The sequence below is a fragment of the Haliotis cracherodii genome, unplaced genomic scaffold, assembly GCF_022045235.1.
Source record: "Haliotis cracherodii isolate W230 unplaced genomic scaffold, xgHalCrac1.p SCAF_11, whole genome shotgun sequence".
In the NCBI taxonomy this organism is placed as follows: Eukaryota; Metazoa; Mollusca; class Gastropoda; order Lepetellida; family Haliotidae; genus Haliotis; species Haliotis cracherodii.
The window spans coordinates 18,093,951-18,114,732 of NW_027266266.1; the positions used below are offsets into that span (position 1 = coordinate 18,093,951).

Consider the following 20,782-nt stretch of genomic DNA (forward strand, 5'->3'; position numbering starts at 1 on the left):
TCTTCTTCTAGTGCGAACTAGGACAATATGAAATTCATGCCAGTGTTGGCCGAGATCGTTATTGGGAGTGAGCCGAGTCATGTTTGCGCGAACCATTTTCTGACGTCAGAATGACGTCATATTTGTCATGACGTCATAGAATAACGTTAGGCGTGTTATAGTATGGTAGCGTGGCTGGAGGCGTGAATAGGCTTTGGATGCCTAGTAGGCTTTACAATATTTGAAATGCGCATGAGGATATGTTTCTCCATACTTCTCATTTCTTTAGTGTATAACCTCCAGGCTGAGTGTTTGAACGTCACAAAGTACGATCATCTAGCGTCGATATTGACTCGACACCGAGCAGTAAGAGATGCCGAATTCGACGAAGCTCTCAAACAATACAGTCCAGTCTTGAAGAAAGTTGGACTTTTCATGGCCGCTCATAAATACCTCGCCAAGGATGTGAGGTACAAAGGGAGAGAACTCTTGGGAGAAAGATCCTATTTCCGTCACTTCCCTATTCCACGCCTACGGCAGTTACATCACGTTGCCTCAAAAGCCTGTCGACAAGGGGCGTTCAGATGTCTTCAGGAAATTCATTCCAAAGTAGAGAAATTTAACACAACCAGAAAACCCGGATCCAACCTCTACCTTCCCTTCTATAACAAGCTGGACTTGTTTCAATACAGAACAACGGCGAGCTATTTCTTGTGCATGTACACTCTGCAACGCAATGCTATGATGAGGACGATACACATGCCAGGAAAATGCCTGGATGGGTTTGAGAAGACGAGGGAGGCAAGGAAATCGGGCGTGCATGTAAACGACTGGAGGAAGGATGACGTTGAGTATCAGTGCTCCCAAATCTATTATTGTCCAAATCCTTGTTTCGGACGCCAGAATCAGGGTAACATTGTCTCCTTCTATCATCAATGGCATGATAACGGAAATCCGTGTCGCTCCCTAAAAAACAAGAAGTGCTCTTGGACACCGGGTCAGAATTCAAACTTTGAGAGTCTGACACGAAACAGGTTCAACATCACCTGTGACTGTAGCAATGACCGGAAGGGCTTCACGTGGAACTCTCGCTTCAAGATGTGTGTTGACATTGACGAGTGCTATACGGGGAAAGTGGTTTGTGCCAAGGGGATGATGTGCCAGAACACAGAAAGGAGCTATGTCTGTGTGTGTAAAAAGGGGAAGATGATTAACAAAAAGACGCAGAAGTGCGAGGACATTGTACTCCTACCAGAAATGAAGAAAGCGAAATCAAAGCAGAGAATTAATCGGAGTGACAAACCCACCATTCTGCGGCAGCTGGAAATACTACTCGGGGTGTCGTCAGCTGCACGAGCTGGTGAAGCTGGAGCTTGGGCAATTGTTCTGACTCTCTCTTTGACTCTGAACATGATTGTTTGAAGGTGCATTTTTCAGAATGACTCGTGCAGTCTCAAACGTATCACCTTTACAACGGGGTCAAACATTTGCTGATGTGTTCCTCGTTGAAATATTTTTCATCTCATAGCAGGAGGCACCGTAAGGCCTGGATTCACACGCTGTGTCCCATGATGTGAGGAGTCGAACCCGGGTCTCGGCGTAACGAGCGAACGTACGACCACTAGGGTACCCCACTGTCCTGGCGATCAATCAGCTAGCGCTAACGGAAGTTAAACAGAGCCCTGGCGACTATACTTCGACCATTACACCGACACAATAGCAACATTGGTTGTAAACAATATCAACTTCCCAATGGCGAAAGGCATAAGGTATTCTGGCATTTAAAACATCTACAAAGTGGGAGATCTTCGCTGTGTATGTCACGCCTACTCAAAAGTATGATTCTGTACAGCCCGAATCTGTTGTTTGTGGGATATGTCAGTCATATTCGTGCTTGTGGGTTATACCAAAGTGCTCACCTCTTACATAGTGATATTTCAACATACGACTAAAATACCGTTTAAGCGGCTTTCAGTCGAGCCCACACTCCCACTATAGGTAACTATACTGAATTCTCAGCAGTAAAGTCTTGTGTAGAGACTGGTGGTACTTGTCATTACCCACTGCGGGACGACTGGCACTTCTAAGGTGCCGGGTATACGCTTTGCAGAGTTGTGTCCCTTAGGCATACCAGGAACATATGATTGTTGGATCGAATACTGATTCGCCCAGATTAAGTTTCTGGGTTTTAGGCACCATACCCGTACACGTGGGTTTCACGTGCATGGTAAATGTCTAAAACCTGCATCGCTTCGGGCTTTCCTATCTAAGTTAACACGCCGTGTTATCATAAAATATTAATGTTCAACCCAACTTTCTCACTCGTTCTAAGAAGGGCTATTAGCAACTGCAGATCGTTGGTTTAAAACAGGCACTGCAATTCATTGTCTTTTCTCATTAATACTAACTATAGTTCTCTTCTGAAAGTTGAAAGGACCGCCTCCGTGGTCTATTGGGTGAGCGTCCGCCCGGAGAGCGGAAGGTCCGGGGTTCGATCCCCGACCGCGTCATACCAAAAGACGTTAAAAAATGGTACTTTGTGTTACCCTGTCTGGCGCTCGGCATTAAGGGGCTAAAACAAGGACTGGTCGGCTCGGAGTCAGTATACTGTGTCTGAGTGGGGTATTCGTGTTAAACTGCGGCATGGTATGTCAGTGAGCTAGCACTATGAATCAGTCCGTACAAGCAGCCACACACACACACATACACCTGCATGCACGTCGCTATATAAGTGCAATAATCTTGGACGCGACGTTAAACCCCATTTCACCTCACCTCACCTGAAACTTTAAATACTGTTTTGTCAAAGCGGCTCAACTTAACCCAACTCGCTCACCAGCTGTGCATGTGTTTCTTAGTGTCCTTGCGAAAAAAAACAAAAGACGATGATTGATCACAACATAGCCATGTGTTTAATTTTACCATGTGGGACATTGGTATGCGACATAACATCAATCAATGAGAAATAAAGCTACTTGCCTCTCCAATTAATCACTTAAGTTAAGTTAGCGCCGATGGATGATGCAATCACATTGTACCCATGTCGGGAATCGAACCCGGGTCATCGGTGTGACGAGCGAACGCTTTAACCACTAGGCTACCCGACCGCCCCTGAGAAATAAACGACCAATGGGAGTTGTTTATAGTGCAATACGACATAGTGCATGGAGAATAAACCACGAGGGGTGCAGTGGCCTGCAGTGTTTAATTTTCTGATAAACAATGACCACGAGTGTTTTTTATCACGTAATAGTGTTTACGATGATGTAACATTGTGGCGTGGTAAGACTGTTTATCAGCACACTGGTTAGCTCGTAGTACGGATAATTCAATACATTTCCGATGGTCAAAGGGAGTGTTTCACGTAATAATAACTGAATCTTATGGGCGTCCTAGGCGCATCTAGAAACCTAGGCTCACTTGCACAAAGCGATCTTAGCGCTAAGATGATCACAACTCCCATACTTTAACATAGGCTTACAAGAATCTTAGCGCTAAGATCGCTTTGTGCAAGTGGACCGCGTTCGTTCGAATCCCGGTTCATCCCATGTTCGTGAGTAAAGCTCACTCACCCAGAGCCCTTCTCAAAGAATTCACCAAGCACAGCTTCGGGAGTCACTTTGATGGAAATGAAATAATGATATCAAATCCGAGGCCATTAATATGTTATCAGTTAACATTAATATGTTATCAGTTTACAACGACTCATTCGCAACAGATTACAACTGTTTGTTTGTCGATCATGGTAAACTGGATGTACTGGTACATATTGTGAATGGTATTTCATCAGACACCATTTAATAAATAGATTTATATGGTCTCTGATTTCATTAATGTCACCAAATGAGAATAATTTGAATAAATCGATGGCAATGAAAACATTTAATTTCAGTTTGACCCGTGATTTTAAAAAAAACCCTGATGAATGGCATTAGACGTCAGACTGTTTTGTAGCAGTTAAAAAAACTGGTATTCAATTAAACGAGGCAAAACGTGACGTACTGTGGATCTAAATATTTGGAAGATAAACATGCTGTGTTTTCAATGTAGGGCAAGGGAAACTGAAGATTTAACCGCGCTAATTTGAATTTGGAACGGGACGTGCAGCGAGAGGTTTCAAATGTTAAATTTATAACCTGTATATGTGCAAATAATTATTTTAAATGCATACCGACAATGACTAAGGGAGACGTATCCTTTTCTTTAAATATTAGCTTCCACGGTGTTGGGCCCGCCAAATCGTCTCCTTCAATTACAGGTAGATATTTTAATTTGATACCTCTGACTGACCAATAACAATATTTGATACCTCTGACTGACCAATAACAACCGAGTTATTTCCAAATACTCTGATGAAAAGCAAATTACGTTTTACAATATAACAAACTCACACCGTTGTCCAAAATGATGGCGTTATATTTTCATAAATGTACATTTTACTTTGTGAAAACATTAATATAGGTTTAGGAGTAATCTCGTGCCAAATATAATATCTTTAAAAAACAAACAACATTAAACATATCCATCAACAAATTTAACCAACTACACCCTATATTCTAAGTGACCTGGACCCCGTTCTACAAAGCGATCTTAGCGCTAAGTCGGTCGTAACTCCAATTCTTTAACACTGACTTACGACAGTCGTAGCCCTAAGTTCGCTTTGTGGAACGGGTCCCTGGTTGTATCAAAGCTTCATTACCTCATGTGCTTATTAAGCCCTAACGAGACATTTCTTTTAACGATATATTTGTTAATGACGAGGTTACATCCCATTAGTGAGACATCCCATTAGTGAGACACCCATTGTCAGACAGTGGAGTAGGCGGGATTAATTAGCTAACACAGCCAGTCTACCCACTTAACAATGGTCACAGCCCATGATTAGCGGATTAATTAATAAGAGTAGGCCAGTAATTCTGAATATTCTCAGGAAATAACTTAGTTATTACACATATAAATTCCCCCTACTCTGTAAAAATTTCATGCACAATCATGGCAGGTTTGCAGCAGGTTGAGTTCATTGAGTTCATTACCGACATTAATAGATGGTACAACGTCGTTATCAAACAAAGCCTACTTTAATTAAGTCAGGGTATTTTACTGTAATTTCATCACATTTTCTAAAGGGCAAACACGTAATTTAGCTTCCAGGCCATACTAATGACAACAGTCACATTAAGAAAGTTCAGAAACAAATTCCATCAAAATCGTGAGAAAGAGTTTTAATTTTATCATCAACATTTATATAATCTTTAAAAAAACACAATACATCTGCCTAAAAACTTAAACTTATCAAGATTAATTATTACTTTTGTCACTAAATAAGCGTAATAATCTTGAATGAGACATTTCACTTCACTCGAAGTGGTGCTATAAAACGTGTGTGCTGCAGCATGATTGGTTGAAAATATTTGAAAACAAATTGACCTTTGGCATGGAAAAATATGTACCGAATTATCCAGTGGCATCTATTTATCGTGACGTCATAGCATTCCAGAGCGCTGCGGTAAATTAGATAACTTTTGTATATTTCAATGTCAAAACATGTGTTTTCAGATTTGCGGGTGTTAAATAGTATTTTGATGAGTTTTAACATTTGTATTTTCCAGCTGTCGCTTTCGGTTAGATTATTGCTAAAAGCGGCGTAAAAACCATACTCACTCACTCACTTTGGCGTGACAAGCGAACGCTTTAAATAAACCACGAGTGAACCACACTGCCCGTTACGCAAAAAGAGGTACATATTTAAGACAAGACTTCATTTGTAAACCACAGTATGAACAGCCTTGTTATTTCAAGGAAATCGATGTAGGCAAAAATATTCAATATTTATGAGGAAGACATACACTGTCCTCTGATAAAAAACAGTGATTGTGTCTTACGTTGCAGCTGACATACATGTCTTTCTCTAGGTTACGTCAGTGTGAGTTTCCAAATGTACGTCTGTCAAATGACAATATGATTATCTGGAAGCACTGCCGACGGAGGCGGAATATAGACTCGGTGTATTATTGGTTTTAACATTAACAGTGAACAACAGGGATGTTCAGTATCTATTTACTGTAGAAACAGAGAGTACTTAACGAGCTCCCGTGTAATACCAGTTTTATGAAACGAGTGAATAGTTCTGGTATCTGACGAGCAAAAGGACCTCTCAGTGATCTATCATCTCTACACGAAATGTCATTGAATAAGCCCAGCGATATTGCGAGTTTTCAATATTTGTAAGTGAAACTGGTTCTGACAGTACACAAGCACGGGCTTTGGTGTCAAACAATGTGTAATACCAGCGTATTGTTATAAAATATGGTATTCTCAGCGGACGAGTAATAATATAGAATTCGGTATGTGCTGTGATGCCACAAATACGTCATTGGACAAATGCCCATGACGTCATTGAACAAACTTGTCAACTCCAGATTGTTTCTGGATTTTCAAATCGATATCATGGGTCAAATAACTTTGACAGAACATTCGTATGACGTATACCTCTTTTTATAAGAAAGACGTTTTTGTTAATAAGCTAAAAACTTAGAAAATATTCAGAGCGAGTTATCGTCAACGATAATGACATTCGTATTCTTATGAATATCAATTCTAAATTATTATCTGACAACTATTTTAATAATTATGAAATCATGATGATAGATTGGTAAAAAACACTTCAGTGCAAAGCAAGAGCAAAACCCAAAAAGCATTACTTGTGTTTTTTAATTAAAGACGAGGTTGGTGAGACATATCGACTGTCTGACGTTCGTAGACTCATGTGGGCGCGTGGTTTGTATTTTCTTGAAAACAGGTCTGACTGAGCAGCAACCACGATGGTATAATGGCGTCTATAGACGTCTTCGACGACGTCACCAGCCAGTGATTTGTCAAGACATTTGTGATAAACCACCTAAAATTAAATACACATTCATCACCAAAACGAAAAATCGAACGATGCTGTCAGAGACTGAGGCCGGGGATGAGTAAAATGTATCGAAAATATACCAGTTCAGGGCTGGTAATTGTAACATATTGACCCCAAATATGTGAAGCAATCATCCAGCTCATAGACGTACAAATGGAAAGTTAGAGTCAGAACAGATGGTAGGGATATAATGCCAAGTTGGGGCTGATTCGGTGTAAATAGTCGCCCTGACTGAGCATGATTATGATCATACATCGCGTGATCTGACGTTGAAACTACCAAGGCAAAACTATTTTTGCCACTATAATTACATGGCACACGAGAAAAACTAATAGAAATCTTACATTTGATAATTAACATACGCCCGGTATCCGAGATTGAATGAAGGGGTCTAAGTTATCTTCTTAAGTCGAGAGACCATCTGTAAATGACGAGACACAAACTGATAGGAAGTGCGTCATTAGTAAGTTGAATTAACGTCACCATCGCTAAGTCGCTAACATCAGGTGTGGACCAGGTGTGAAGCGGATTCTTGTACTGTCTGGATAAAAACCGCCAAAAATATTCCCATAATCATTACAAATCTCTTCTAAAAGCAGAGTTCATTGCACGATTCCGTCTATATTACAAGCATTTGTTTTTATAGACTCAGTGATCGTGTTACTAATTATAGTTCACGCAGAACTGCTTCGGCTTCATTAGTTCATTCCGGGTCTACCCGAATACATTCGTCACCACTCGCATGTTTCCGTAATCTTTTCAGTACCAAAGTTAGTCATGAATGAAGGCACTGACCTTCAACGTGGTCATTTTAGTAATGCTAAGTCATCACTAGTTCCACGTGGTCAGTCTTGTAATGCTCTCTTCACTGCGCTGGAGTGTAGAATGAAGACACATAGCGAATATAGACGTATATCAATTAAAAATATCGGACGTTAACGATTTATATTAAAAAAATGAATTTAAAGCGCTTAGTTGCCAATCAAAGAATACTTGGTTCTTATTTTAAAATATAATTTGATTTAAAACTTTAAATCTTAATTTTTTTTCGCATAATACACAACTGTTGATGGGTATCTTAGACATCTTATCTTTGAAAACCAAACAAAATTGTTTTTTTCGGCACACATTTAAAACATGGTTGGCGGCATATTGTTGCAAATTCATTTCTCACCCCAGTCTTCATTGAACCTATATATTTTCACGCAAAATTATCAATCCACAGACTACATTTTCCAAATGAGTGATTGTTTATTAGACAAAATCAAATTTAACAAAAGTTGTTTTTTTCAATTTTCAATTACATAAAAGCAAATTCTTTCAGTTGCCCCTCAGTTTTTTTCAGTTATATCACAGCGTGTCAGGTAGATATGGGAGGAAATCCCGAAGTACTACAGATGTTTACCATTTGTGTCAAACCCACGAGCAGGTGTATGGTGCTGACAAATCCAGAAACTTATTCAAAGAATCTAGGTTCCAACACGTGACCATAGGTTTTTTTATCTTGAGGACATGTGGATGACTTTTCCAAATTAGACGCATAAGTGATGTCCGATGCTATTCCCCATTTTGACTTGTACCATATGTTCCTGTTTTTTTTTTCAGGTGAACAGTTGACTTTCCTTAACATGTGTTTGTGACGGGTGTCTGGTGGGGCAGGATACGCTCACTTTTTCGCGAACTGTCCCGGTATCATCACAATTTGATAGTGATTCATAAACATAGTCTGAATCGTACGACCGCATCCGTGGTCTAATGGTAGAGCGTCCGCCCACAGAGCGGAAGGTCCGGGGTTCGATCCCCAGCCGCGTCTTACCAAAAGACGTTTAAAGATGGTACGGCGCTCGGCATTAGGGGGCTAAAACAAGGACTGTTCGGCTCGGAGTCAGTATACTGTGTCTGAGTGGTGAATTCATATTAACCTGCGTCATTGTATCTAAATCGGCATCAGTCCGGACTAGTACTAGCAGCCACACATACACTTGCATGCACGTCGCTATATAAGTGCAATAATCTTGGACGCGACGTTAAACCCCTTTCACCTCACCTCACCTGAATCGTACAATCGACTCTGTTTTTGGCAGAGATATGTTATGGATTCGGAAAGTGTTTTGTCGCTTTTATTTACATCCCTGGGGGACACAACTCCTCACAGCGACACTGTGGGCTCAAAATATCGCCGTAAGTTGTGGGATCCAGGGCCCACTTGCACAAAGCGATCTTAGCGCTAAGATGATCTTAACTCATATACTTTAACATAGGCTTACAATAGTCTTAGCGCTAAGATCGCTTTGTGCAAATGGGCCCAGGACATAAAGGCTTATGCCCCTGTTGGTAATAAATATCATGATGGTATTTGTATATTGAAAAAGAGACTCGAACCCAGATTGCGTGCGTAGTGGGCGAACGTATCAACAACTGAGTCACATTTCCGAGTTTATCTCCCTTTACCAACCACATGACTTCCGGTTATCCTTGGTTTAGTTTCGCGCATGCCCGGATAACCAGACGACATCAGGTGCCCGTATAAACCGGTAACAATGGAAGTCCATGTTCAAGTTACGATCAACTTAATGTTACGATTGCTTTGTGGAACGGGACCTAACTGGAAATGTATTAAATCCTAACATATTTTAAAATCAGAATATATATAAATCAACTACACTCCAGTCCCCGTAAATGTCATGAGGACAAGACTCCTTATATATTTTCTCCACTTGAACGATTCCAAGTAGCCGTCACATGTACAAGCCCTGGACCCATGCCGTGATGGTTCTCATACACAACATATAATACAGTTTACTACAAGAGATTCGAGGATTAGAGGCTCTGTGATAACAGAAGCCATAGAGATCCCCTCTGAAAATCGATAGGCCTCCTACAGCGTAAAGTGAGATAAAGTACACCACACAACCCCGTGCTCACCGACATGACAGGGCTGAAGTCATTATCAACTAAACTACACGAAACTCACTCTACAATTGGAATACGTGGGACATGAGTTGGGTGAGGGGGTGGGGGGTGTATGTGTGTGTGTGTGTGTGTGGGGGGGGGGTGATTTGGTGTTCCTTCAATCACACAACGTGAAGTATTTTACGACATTCCTTCTGTCACACAACGTGCAGTAGTATTTTACGACATTCCTTCTGTCACACAACGTGAAGTAGTAATTAACGACATTCCTTCTGTCACATAACGTAAATTAGTATTTTACGACATTCCTTCTGTCACACAACGAAAAGTAGTATTTTACGACATTCCTTCTGTCACACAACATAGAGTAGTATTTTACGACATTCCTTCTGTCACACAACGTAAAGTAGTATTTTACGACATATTGGATAAATAAACCGAAGCACCGTTAATTGTCTTGATTGGATGGTAGACATTTGGTAGACAGTCGGGATGCTACATGGGTAGAATAGGACCTCAGTAGCCCATGCGTGTTCCGAAACTCCTCCCATTCAACGTTAAGAAGTGTTTTACGACTTATTGGTTCAATTAAACTGAAGCGCTCTCACTTGTTTTGATCAGTTGCTGGAAATTTGACCCCGTTGGGATTTTGGTAAGACAAGTATGGATTGGGTGGTCAGATTCAGTGACATGGTTGATCGCTGAACATTGTCTATAATATCAATCACTGGATTGGCTGGTTCAAACTCGATTATTTACAAATCAGATGCAACCCAGGACAGATCCATAGCACAACATTGCAAGAGGCGAATAAAGAGGTTCGGGCGGTCATGCCCTGTGACGTGACTGAATGCGTGCTCATGCTTTCAATCAATGGTTTTCCGGGCCAAGACTTGATCATTTTATCAGATGCCATAATTTAGTAAGTGGTAAGATGTTGGAACCAAATAATATTCTCAGGGTTTACATATAAAAATGAATCGTTCCTGAAAAAAAAACCAAAACAAATTCCGTCGAAAAACATCCTAACTACTGTTGGGTGAGTAAGGTTTTATAACGGTTTTAGTAATATTCCAGCCATATCACAGCTGACACATTGTGCTATTTGTGGAACTTTAGAAATGGAACCAAGGTCTTCTTTGTGACGAGCCAACGCTGTAACCACTAGGCCACCCACACGTCTCCTTGACGCCGCTTTCAGCACTATTCCAGCCGTGATAGTGACATGAGTCGCGGCGAGTCTTCCAACCATTGTGTATCGCTCAATGGCTGCCTCTAACGTCTCGCAAAGTCTCGCACTTTGTAGACGTTTCTCGAATACCAAGGACGTTCTGGTACGACTATGGTAATAAATTGCACATCGAAATGCATGTCTAAGACTACTGGGCTACCCACACCCAAAACATATAATTCCAAAAGTCAGCGCCAAAGAATTATCAGATTCTATTACGTGCCGAAACGGCCAAAGAGTGATGAAAATGTCTACCGGTAGCATATGACACTCACACATTTTTCATAAAAAATGAGTGTTTGTTTGTTGCATTACGACGCACCCAGCAATACTCTTGTCAGGGAACACGGGTGGCTCAGTCGTCTAAGGCGCCGCGATTCGCTGTGCAGAGTTGCGTCCCTTGGGCACGCCAGAAACCTATGATTGTGGGTTCGAATCCCTGTTCTCCCCGATTATGTTTCTAGGTTTGTAAGCACCATACCCGTGCTCGTGGGTTTCACCGAAGTGATAAACGTCTGAGACCTGCATCACTTCAGGCTTTCCTCCCACATTAAGCTGACACGCCGTGATATAACTTTAAAACTGTTAAAAGCGGCGTTAAACCCAACTCACTCACTCACTCACTCACTCACTCACTCTTGTCATACGACGGTGGCCTGTGTATAATTGACCCGCGAAGATCCGGGGTAGAATTTGTCTTAAGCAACCCATGCTTGTCGTAAAAGGCGACTATGCTTGTTGTAAGAGGCGACTAACGGGATCGGGTGGTCAGGCTCGCTGACTTGGCTGAAGCATGTCATCGATCCCAATTGTTTGGATCGATGCTCATGATATCAGTCACTGGATTGTCTGGTCCAGACTCGATTATTTACAGACCACCGTCATATAGCTGGAATATTGTAAAATATGATTCGTTGCAATGGAAAAAAATAATGCCAGTTGCATCAGACTGACACCACATTCAACCGCCGGGGACTTAATTCAAGTAAATAATTTGCTTATATACTGATTACTTGCTAAAACAGTAGCATTAGTGGTCTGCCATGTTCAGCCAACAGCTGGGTCCGGCCTTCCATTCATTTGCAATCATGTTTCAGATGTATTGTTACTGTATGTCTGCCAGACAAATCAGTGTTGACAGGTGGGACCTTAAAATCGACGCAATGCGCATACAGAACTAGTCTCCGTGTGACCAGTGATTCGTCTGCCACGTGCTGAGCTTGGGTTTTCAAAATTACGGAATCTGTCGGCCGAAACGAATGTGACTTTTTATAAATATTTGGAATGTGATTGGAAATGTAGACGTAAGTGTTGAGGTGTATGGTGGCTGTCGTTCATGGAAACTCCATCAAGGTTTTATTTAGTTACGCCACCATCCACTTTGGTAATTAGCTGACGTTTGTGCCTTCACCGTTGTAGGTGCAAACTCTATGTCTGTGTCAAGTTGATCTGTTTCGAAATTGTGAGCGCTTGGGGACTACGGGGGCATGACAGCCTTGTGTTAGTGTTAAACGTGTGGGTGATTTGAAAAGAACTTCAGTTACATCACGGCGTGCAAGCTTCACACGCGAGGAAAGCATGTGATGCAGGGTTTAGACGTTTTCCCGTTTGGTGAGACTCACATACACATTGACAATCGAACTCACAATCATAGGAGGGGCGGTCGGTTAACCTAGTGGTTAAAGCGTTCGCTCGTCACGCCGAAAACCCGGGTTCGATTCCCGACATGGGTACAATGTGTGAAGCCCATTTCTGGTGTCCCCCGCCGTGATATTGCTGGAATATTGCTAAAAGCGGCGTAAAACTATACTCACTCACTCACTCCCAATCATAGGATCCTGACACATCCAAGGGACGCAGCTCCATATGACACATTAAGGCGCCTGTGCTCTCATAATGACAAACCCACGCCATCATTTTGGCCCACAACAACGTATATTTCTAAAGGCCCCGTTCCACAAAGCGATCTTAGTGCTACGTTGATCGTAAGCCTATGATAAGGAATGGGAGTTACGACCGACTTAGCACTAAGATCGCTTTGTTGAACAGGTTCCAGATGTCGATCCTTTCAGTCACGATGGCATCCACTACTACCAGACCGCCTCCGTGGTAGAGCGTCGGCCCGTTAAAGACGTTAAAGGATGGTACTTGTTGTTACCCTGTCTGGCTCTCGGCATTAACGGGCTAAAACAAGGACTGGTCGGCTCGGAGTCAGTATACTGTGTCTGAGTGGGGTATTCATGTTAAAACTGCGGCATGGTATCTCAGTGCGCTAGTACTATAAATCGGCATCAGTCCGGAGTAGTACTAGCACACACACACAATTTCATCTCATCTCACTGCTACCATGACAACATTGCCTCCGACATATCCATCTGTTCGTATCGTTCAGTCGCTCATCTTCTTCTTGATGCAATAAGAAAAAAATTCTCCTCTCGCTGAAGATACAATTGACCATTTCCCCAAGACACAGGCAATTTATAAAAACACGTAAGATGATCACACTAAGACTCCATCACCAAATATGGCTAATAACTTGACAAATCATAATTGACTCTCGGGCTATTGTGTGGTAATTGTGGCTTTGTTGTAGAAAAAACCACACTTCATTAACGTAGCGAGTCTATGTATGCTGATCCTGATCAGGCTTGGTCAAAATGTTATTCCAGATGTAGCGTTAGGTGAGGTGAGTGAGTTGGGTTTAACGCCGCTTTTAACAGTATTTCAGTTATATCACGGCGTGTCAGCTTAATGTCGGAGGAAAGCCCGAAGTGATGCAGGTCTCAGACGTTTACCACCTTGGTGAAACCCACGAGCACGGGTATGGTGCTGACAAACCTAGAAACATAATTAGGGTGAATCGGGATTGGAACCCACATTCATAGGTTTCTGGCGTGTCCAGGGGACGCAACTCTGCACAGCGAATCGCGACGCCTCAGACGACTGGGCCATCCGTGCCCCCCTGAGGTGAGATGGGGTGAGGTGAGGTGAGGTAAGGTGAGGTGAGGTGAGGTGAGGTGAAATGGTGAAATTTGCACTTATTTAAATGTAGCGTTTATAATATTAAGCAAATAGACATCAATGATACAGAGTTAAAATCTCTGGCAGCGAAAATGCAGGACCCACGAGGACAACAAGGACATGGAGGTATTGTCAGTTAGGAGCCACTGTAAACGCACTATGGTTGAGATTAAAGTGGAATTGAAATGATAACAGTCAATATAGTCCGTGTTTCTCACTGGCTTCAAGACACGCCCGAGCGTGTTGCAGAGATCGTTAAGTGTCAGATTAAGCCAGTCCGTATTCGGTGTCATTCTTCCGAAAGTGTCTGTATTATTATTATTATTGACATTAATCAAATATCTGGCAGAAAACACGTTTTCATGGCAAAATGCAATTCACGTTCAAATATAGAATTATATTCGATTTCAATGTCCTTGTCCAATATTGACGCAATCGCCGTACCTTACCAGGACCCCGTTCCACAAAGTGATCTTCGAGCGACGATGATCGTAAGCCAGTGTTAAAGTATGGCAGTTACGATCACCTTAGCGCTAAGTTCGCTTTGTGGAACGGGGCCCTGAACATTATTCCAGGGTTGATTTCTCGATCGTTTAACATAACACAGCATTGTTTGTATTTCTTTACTTCCGTCGGATAATTATCCGCTTGTTTATTTCATAACCATGTCTGGAGCGGTGCGGTAGCTTAGTCGTTAAAGCGTTCGCTCGTCACGCCGAAGACCCGGATTCGATTCCCGACATGGGTACAATGTGAGAAGCCCATTTCTGGTGTCCACCGCATGATATTGCTGAAATGTTAAGGCGTAAATCTATACTAATTCATTTATAACTGTAATATGTCTGGTAAAACATTGATTTCTGTATTGCAGGATTTAGTCCAATACTGACGTTCATTGTCGAAACTTTAGAAATACCGTAGAAATCCAAAAGGAATGCTTATTCGAAGTCCAGTGTGTTCTATCCCTAGTCTATTCAACCTGGAACCATTCACTACGGTAGCTTTGTTGTGAAACCAACTATAAATAATAAGTCCTTTAATATGCACAAGGGGACACGGGTGGCCCAGTCGTCTAAGGCGCCGCGATTCGCTGTGCAGAGTTGCGTCCCTTGGGCACGCCAGAAACCTATGATTGTGGGTTCGAATCCCGGTTCGCCCCGATTATGTTTCCAGGTTTGTGAGCACTATACCCGTTCTCGTGGGTTTCACCGAAGTGATAAACGTCTGAGACCTGCATCACTTCAGGCTTTCCTCCCACATAAAGCTGACACGCCGTGATATAACTGGAATACTGTTAAAAGCGGCGTTAAACCCAACTCACTCACTAATAATGCACAAAATCCCATTCATCAAGTGAATGCTATTGGCTCTACATTATCATTAACCCGGTCAAAGGATCAGTGTGCACTCAGCTTTTATTCTCACCTCCCTGAGGAGTATACACATTCAAATCACACGACATTAAAACAGCCGTCAAGTCAAATTGCACTCATGAGGGAGAGAAATTCAGAGTGAAATTCCCGTTAGGAGAGATGTACCTGGTGACGTCACTTCCTGCACGTAGTTGTCCCGATGAAAGGACCAAAGAAGATATGATAAGTTAAGAATTGACTTTCACTTTGTGTGAGTTCATTGGAGTATGAACCTTCATAGAGTGAAGGCCAAACTGTATGAACGTCGGAGCTTGCGACAAAGTGAAAATAGTTCCTCAAAAAGGGAGGTGACATGATGGACAACTTGCTCTTCAGAAACATCTTACGCAACACATGTATATCACCATAAGATTAGAAAGGTCTGTTAGTACCTCAGTAAGTCAGTCACAATGACAGCGCGTCGTAATACATTAACATCAAAATGGCCGACACGATAAACGAGACCTATATGGCGGTTACATGTGTTAGTCATCATTGATCATTTGGCCGATCATTGAAAGGTGATTAAAGATATGTCAAACAGACACTAAGGTAAACTCATAGATTGCTGGGGGCACGGGTGGCCCAGTCGTCTAAGGCGCCGCGATTCGCTGAGCAGAGTTGCGTCCCTTGGGCACGCCAGAAACCTATGATTGTGGGTTCGAATCTCGGTTCGCCCCGATTATGTTTCTAGGTTTGTCAGCACCATACCCGTGCTCGTGGGTTTCACCGGAGTGGTAAACGTCTGAGACCTGCATCACTTCGGGCTTTCCTCCCACATTAAGCTGACACGCCGTGATATAACTGGAATACTGTTAAAAGCGGCGTTAAACCGAACTCACTCACTCACTCATAGATTGCTGTAGACAGTCACTGTCAGCCTAGACACGGATCGAGTCGATGCCACCATAGTTTGGATGACTGTTCATTTCTTAGTTTTGTCCACAAGGATGGGTCGATGAGAGGGTATTCGTGAACGATCGTGCAGTCAAACATCTCTGACGTTTCTCAATGTATACTAAAACGCTGAGTTCAAGACTAAAGGTCCTAAATGACCAGAAAGAATGCTTCTGTATGTATGTATTCGTGCTTGGGAAATCCCAGGGATTTCCCCAGGAATGTGTTAGTAGTCCGTCAGTGTTTACGTCATTCCAAGAACACGACCTCGTGAAAAACGTATGAACGTCAAATTGTGTCGTTTATACACTTAGGAACGTCAATATTGCGATCATTGTGTAAACTTCAAATTAAAAAATTATATAATTATACATTTGAAACCCGAGGATGAAACACAAAATACGACATTGTTTAATGATTTTGACTTTGTGATGATTCGGAGGAATGAGCTTATCATGCATGTTTTGTGGTTAAAGTGTTCGCTACTCACGCCGAAGACCAGGGTTCGATTCCCGACATGGGTACGATGCGTGAAGCCCATTTCTGGTGTCCCCCGCCGTGATATTGCTGGAATATTGCTAAATTCGGTGTAAAACCATACTCACTCACTGACTCTTGTATGTTTAAACTTATAATCCTTTTTAGATTTAAATCTAATATGATACAACATGTATTGGAAAACGTCATAAGTCCCCATAAATCATTCCATTTGGTGTTTTATTAAAAAATACACAACTGTAATGTTGTCGTCTTTAGGTTTATGGCCGAGTTCACATTCATAGGAGTGTTTTACAAGTTTGGATCATGTGGGGAAAGTTGGATTTGACCAAAAACATTCAAACGTTATCAAAACGTAAAAGTCTGAAAACAGTCGCCGAAACATCGCAAACGTAAGGTTCAAAACACAATATGATACTCGTGTCAAATACATCGATGAACAATTTCTTGTTCATGTTTCATGTTCAGCCGTCAAATACGTGGGTGTATACTTTCTTTTGCCCGGCGACCCGTGAAGATTCCGGGGTAGAGTAGGTCTTCAGCAACCCATGCTTGCCGTAAAAGGTGACTATGCTTGTCGTAAAAGGCGACTAACGGGATCGGGTGGTCAGGCTCGCTGACTTGGTTGATGTATGTCATCGATCACAATGGCGTGGATCGATGCTCATGACATGAATCACTGGATTGTCTGGTCCAAATTCGATTATTTACAGACCGCCGTCATATAGCTGGAATATTGCTGAGTGCGGCGTTAAACAACAAACCAACCAACCAACTTTTGCCCGGCAGTTTATGTCTGATTTCGCTTACTGTCCAACAAAACTCACACTCCCCTGTAAACTCAAATTAAACTGTTCTGTATGGTGTTTAGGCATGCCAGCAGTGTAGGCAGTCTTGACACAGTGATCGGTAGAGAAAACATATTTTGTCTACTAAAATCAAAATCCCCTACCACCCATCACCAGAATGAGAAGACCGCCTCCGTGGTCTAGTGGTAGAGCTTACGCCCGTAGAGCAGAAGGTCCGGGGTTCGAACCAAAAGACGTTAAAAGATGGTACTTGTTACCCTGTCTGGCGCTTGGCATTAAGGGGCTAAAACAAGGACTGGTCGGCTCGGAGTCAGTATACTGTGTCTGAGTGGGGTTTTCATGTTAAACTGCGGCATGGTATCTCAGTGGGCTAGCACTATAAATCGGCATCAGTCCGGACTAGTACAAGCAGCCACACACACACACTCACACGTGCATGCACGTCGCTATATAAGTGCAATAATCTTGGACGCAAGGTTAAACCCAATCTCACCTCACCAGACCTCACCAGAATGTGAAATCGTCGCTGTGTTCCCACACCATATACAGGTACCGGAAGAATGTCACGAGCGGGGAACCGTCAATAAATGGACCATTCCATGTGGGCTGACATTCCAGTACTGTCCAAGCACAGACGTATTAGCCATTGACGGGACCAATTACCCAGCAGCGCTGCTGTCACGTCATCAATTACGCACAGCGAAGTTTTTGGTGATCAATTAGTGTGTCCTAATCCAGCTGGGTCAATTCCTTTGAGATATTCAACATAATAAGGCATTATTCATCAATACACTACTGCTCAAAACAAACGTTCCCTCGAACGCGAACAGGGCGCGGAACGTCGCGTTACGGTCGCACCGGTGAGGACATTTTGTAGTGAACTTAATATACTGATGGAAACGAATAAGGGAACAGTGAATAGGGAAATTAGCTTTACTTTCAGTACATTTGAAATAGCACGCATACAAATTCAACACATGTCAGAATGAAATGATGAGATGTGTTTGTGGTCATTGTTCCCAACGCGTATTTGGTAGACAAGGCCGGAAACCAATGATATATCGTTATCTAATGTTGCCTCAAATGTGGAGGAACATGCATGTGCGTTTTGTTTACTCATCTGTGCGCTATTTACACACAGGTAATTCCTAAATGAGTGAGTGAGTGAGTTGGGTTTAACGCCGCTTTTAACACTATTACAGTTATATCACGGCGTGTCAGCTTAATATGGGAGGAAAGCCCGAAGTGATGTAGGTTTCAGACGTTTACCACTTCGGTGAAACCCAAGAGCACGGGTATGGTGCTAACAAACCTAGAAACATAATTGGGGCGAACTGGGATTCGAACCCACAATCATAGGTTTCTGGCGTGCCCAAGGGACGCAACTCTGCACAACGAATCGCGGCGCCTTAGACGACTGGGCCACCCGTGCCCCCAATGTCTAAATGATCATTTCTTGATCTTAGAAGTTGGTAGAAAAGAACACACGGAAATTTCGTGAAGTTCAGCTCGAATACTGATTGAAGGGCCATAATTTGTGTCACAGGGCTACAGGGTGTCGTCAATGTTCCTTGAAATGTTCACCAACAATAAACAGATAGCTCACTGGACGTCCGCCACTTATAAAATACGTTGGTACACACAGAAATTTCGCGAAGTTCAGTATATATGGTGGTTGAGGGGGGATAACTTGTGTCACAGAGCTCTTGAGGGGAGATAATTCGTGTCAAAGAGCTATTGAGGGGAGATAATTCGTGTCACAGAGCTTTTGAGGGGAGATAATTCTTGTCACAGAGCTATTGAGGAGAGATAATTCGTGTCAAAGAGCTATTGCGGGGAGATAATTCTTGTCACAGAGCTATTGAGGAGAGATAATTCGTGTCAAAGAGCTATTGAGGGGTGATACTTCCGTGTCACAGAGCTACAGGGTGCCGTCACTGTACCCCAACAGGTTCAACAATAGTGTGTGTGTTAGTGTGGCTGCTTGTACTAGTCCGGACTGATGCCGGATACTCCAATCAGACACAGTATACTGACTCTGAGCCGACCAGTCCTTGTTTTAGCGCCTTAATGACTCTTTTCACGTCTTTTGCTATGGCCCGCTCTCCGGTTTGCTTACAATGAATGATGCTGTGTCATCGTGACCCGATGGCGTGGATTTATGGCCATGCTTATAACCATCTGCCTAAGCAAACTCGATTGTCAAAGCATGCCTTGTAATATTGTTGATTTCAGTGTGAAAAGAACACCCACTCACAAGACATTACATTCTCGTGTCACCATACTCATAGATTAATGGATCTCTTACCACTATTGACAAATATTCAAGGTATCAAACACTAATTGTCAGCAATACTCCCATCCCCATAAAAAGAGCCCCATGATAGATAGTCTTCCAGGAATAGCAGCAGGATAGCGCCGACGTGTAAACCCTATCACCTTAACCCCCGTACACCTCATCCATGTCGACAACGACATTTATCATAAAATCCCCCTTAATGCGACGCTTTGAGTACTTGTTAAAGACGCCGTTGTCGTTATATCGATTCTACTATTACGTTAACGCCGACACTGCAATCTTCTATGCCGCCCGGACCTGGCGCATTCCTCTGTAGAATAGACATTGTCCACACAAAACGTCAGCAACAAATCTCCTTCATTGAGCAATAGGAAGCCATATCTGACTGCAAAATGTTCACTTAAGAACATTATCATTATTGGCGTCTGAGAAGTCCCCATGGTTACACTCCCAGCATGTGCATCGACGACGCCAAACAACCCCATCAGTCGAGACAGCGCCACCTTTTGGCGAAATTGGAACCTGAAGTGAATATTGTATGTCCCAACTAGATTGATGTAATGGCTACGTGATGCAAATTGCTGGCATGGGCGTTGTTAATTGAAAACTTTACTGTTTTGAATGTGGAGTGTTATGAAACATAATTTCCCTTGAGTGTCACGTTTTGTATAATTCATGTTTATGTGTGTCTTTGATATCTTTTGGGGAGTTATGTGGAGTTATGAAGTAGTATGGCCTGGTTTCCTCTTCTGGGCATGGTGAAGTACCGCATGGAATACATTGATCTATTTCATAGAAACCATCTGGCTA

General features: G+C 42.5%; 1 protein-coding gene across 1 annotated transcript; it reads left to right on the top strand.

Annotated features, from left to right (window-relative positions):
- Positions 1–225: 225 nt before the first annotated feature.
- LOC139455498 (uncharacterized) lies at positions 226–1,401 on the top strand. The gene has a single exon (XM_071237048.1). It carries the CDS (start codon positions 226–228, stop codon positions 1,399–1,401), a length of 1,176 nt encoding a protein of 391 aa, XP_071093149.1.
- Positions 1,402–20,782: the final 19,381 nt, after the last annotated feature.

Coding starts and splice junctions, on each gene's coding strand:
- LOC139455498 (XM_071237048.1), top strand. CDS start 226: ATGCGCATGAGGATATGTTTCTCCATACTTCTCATTTCTTTAGTGTAT.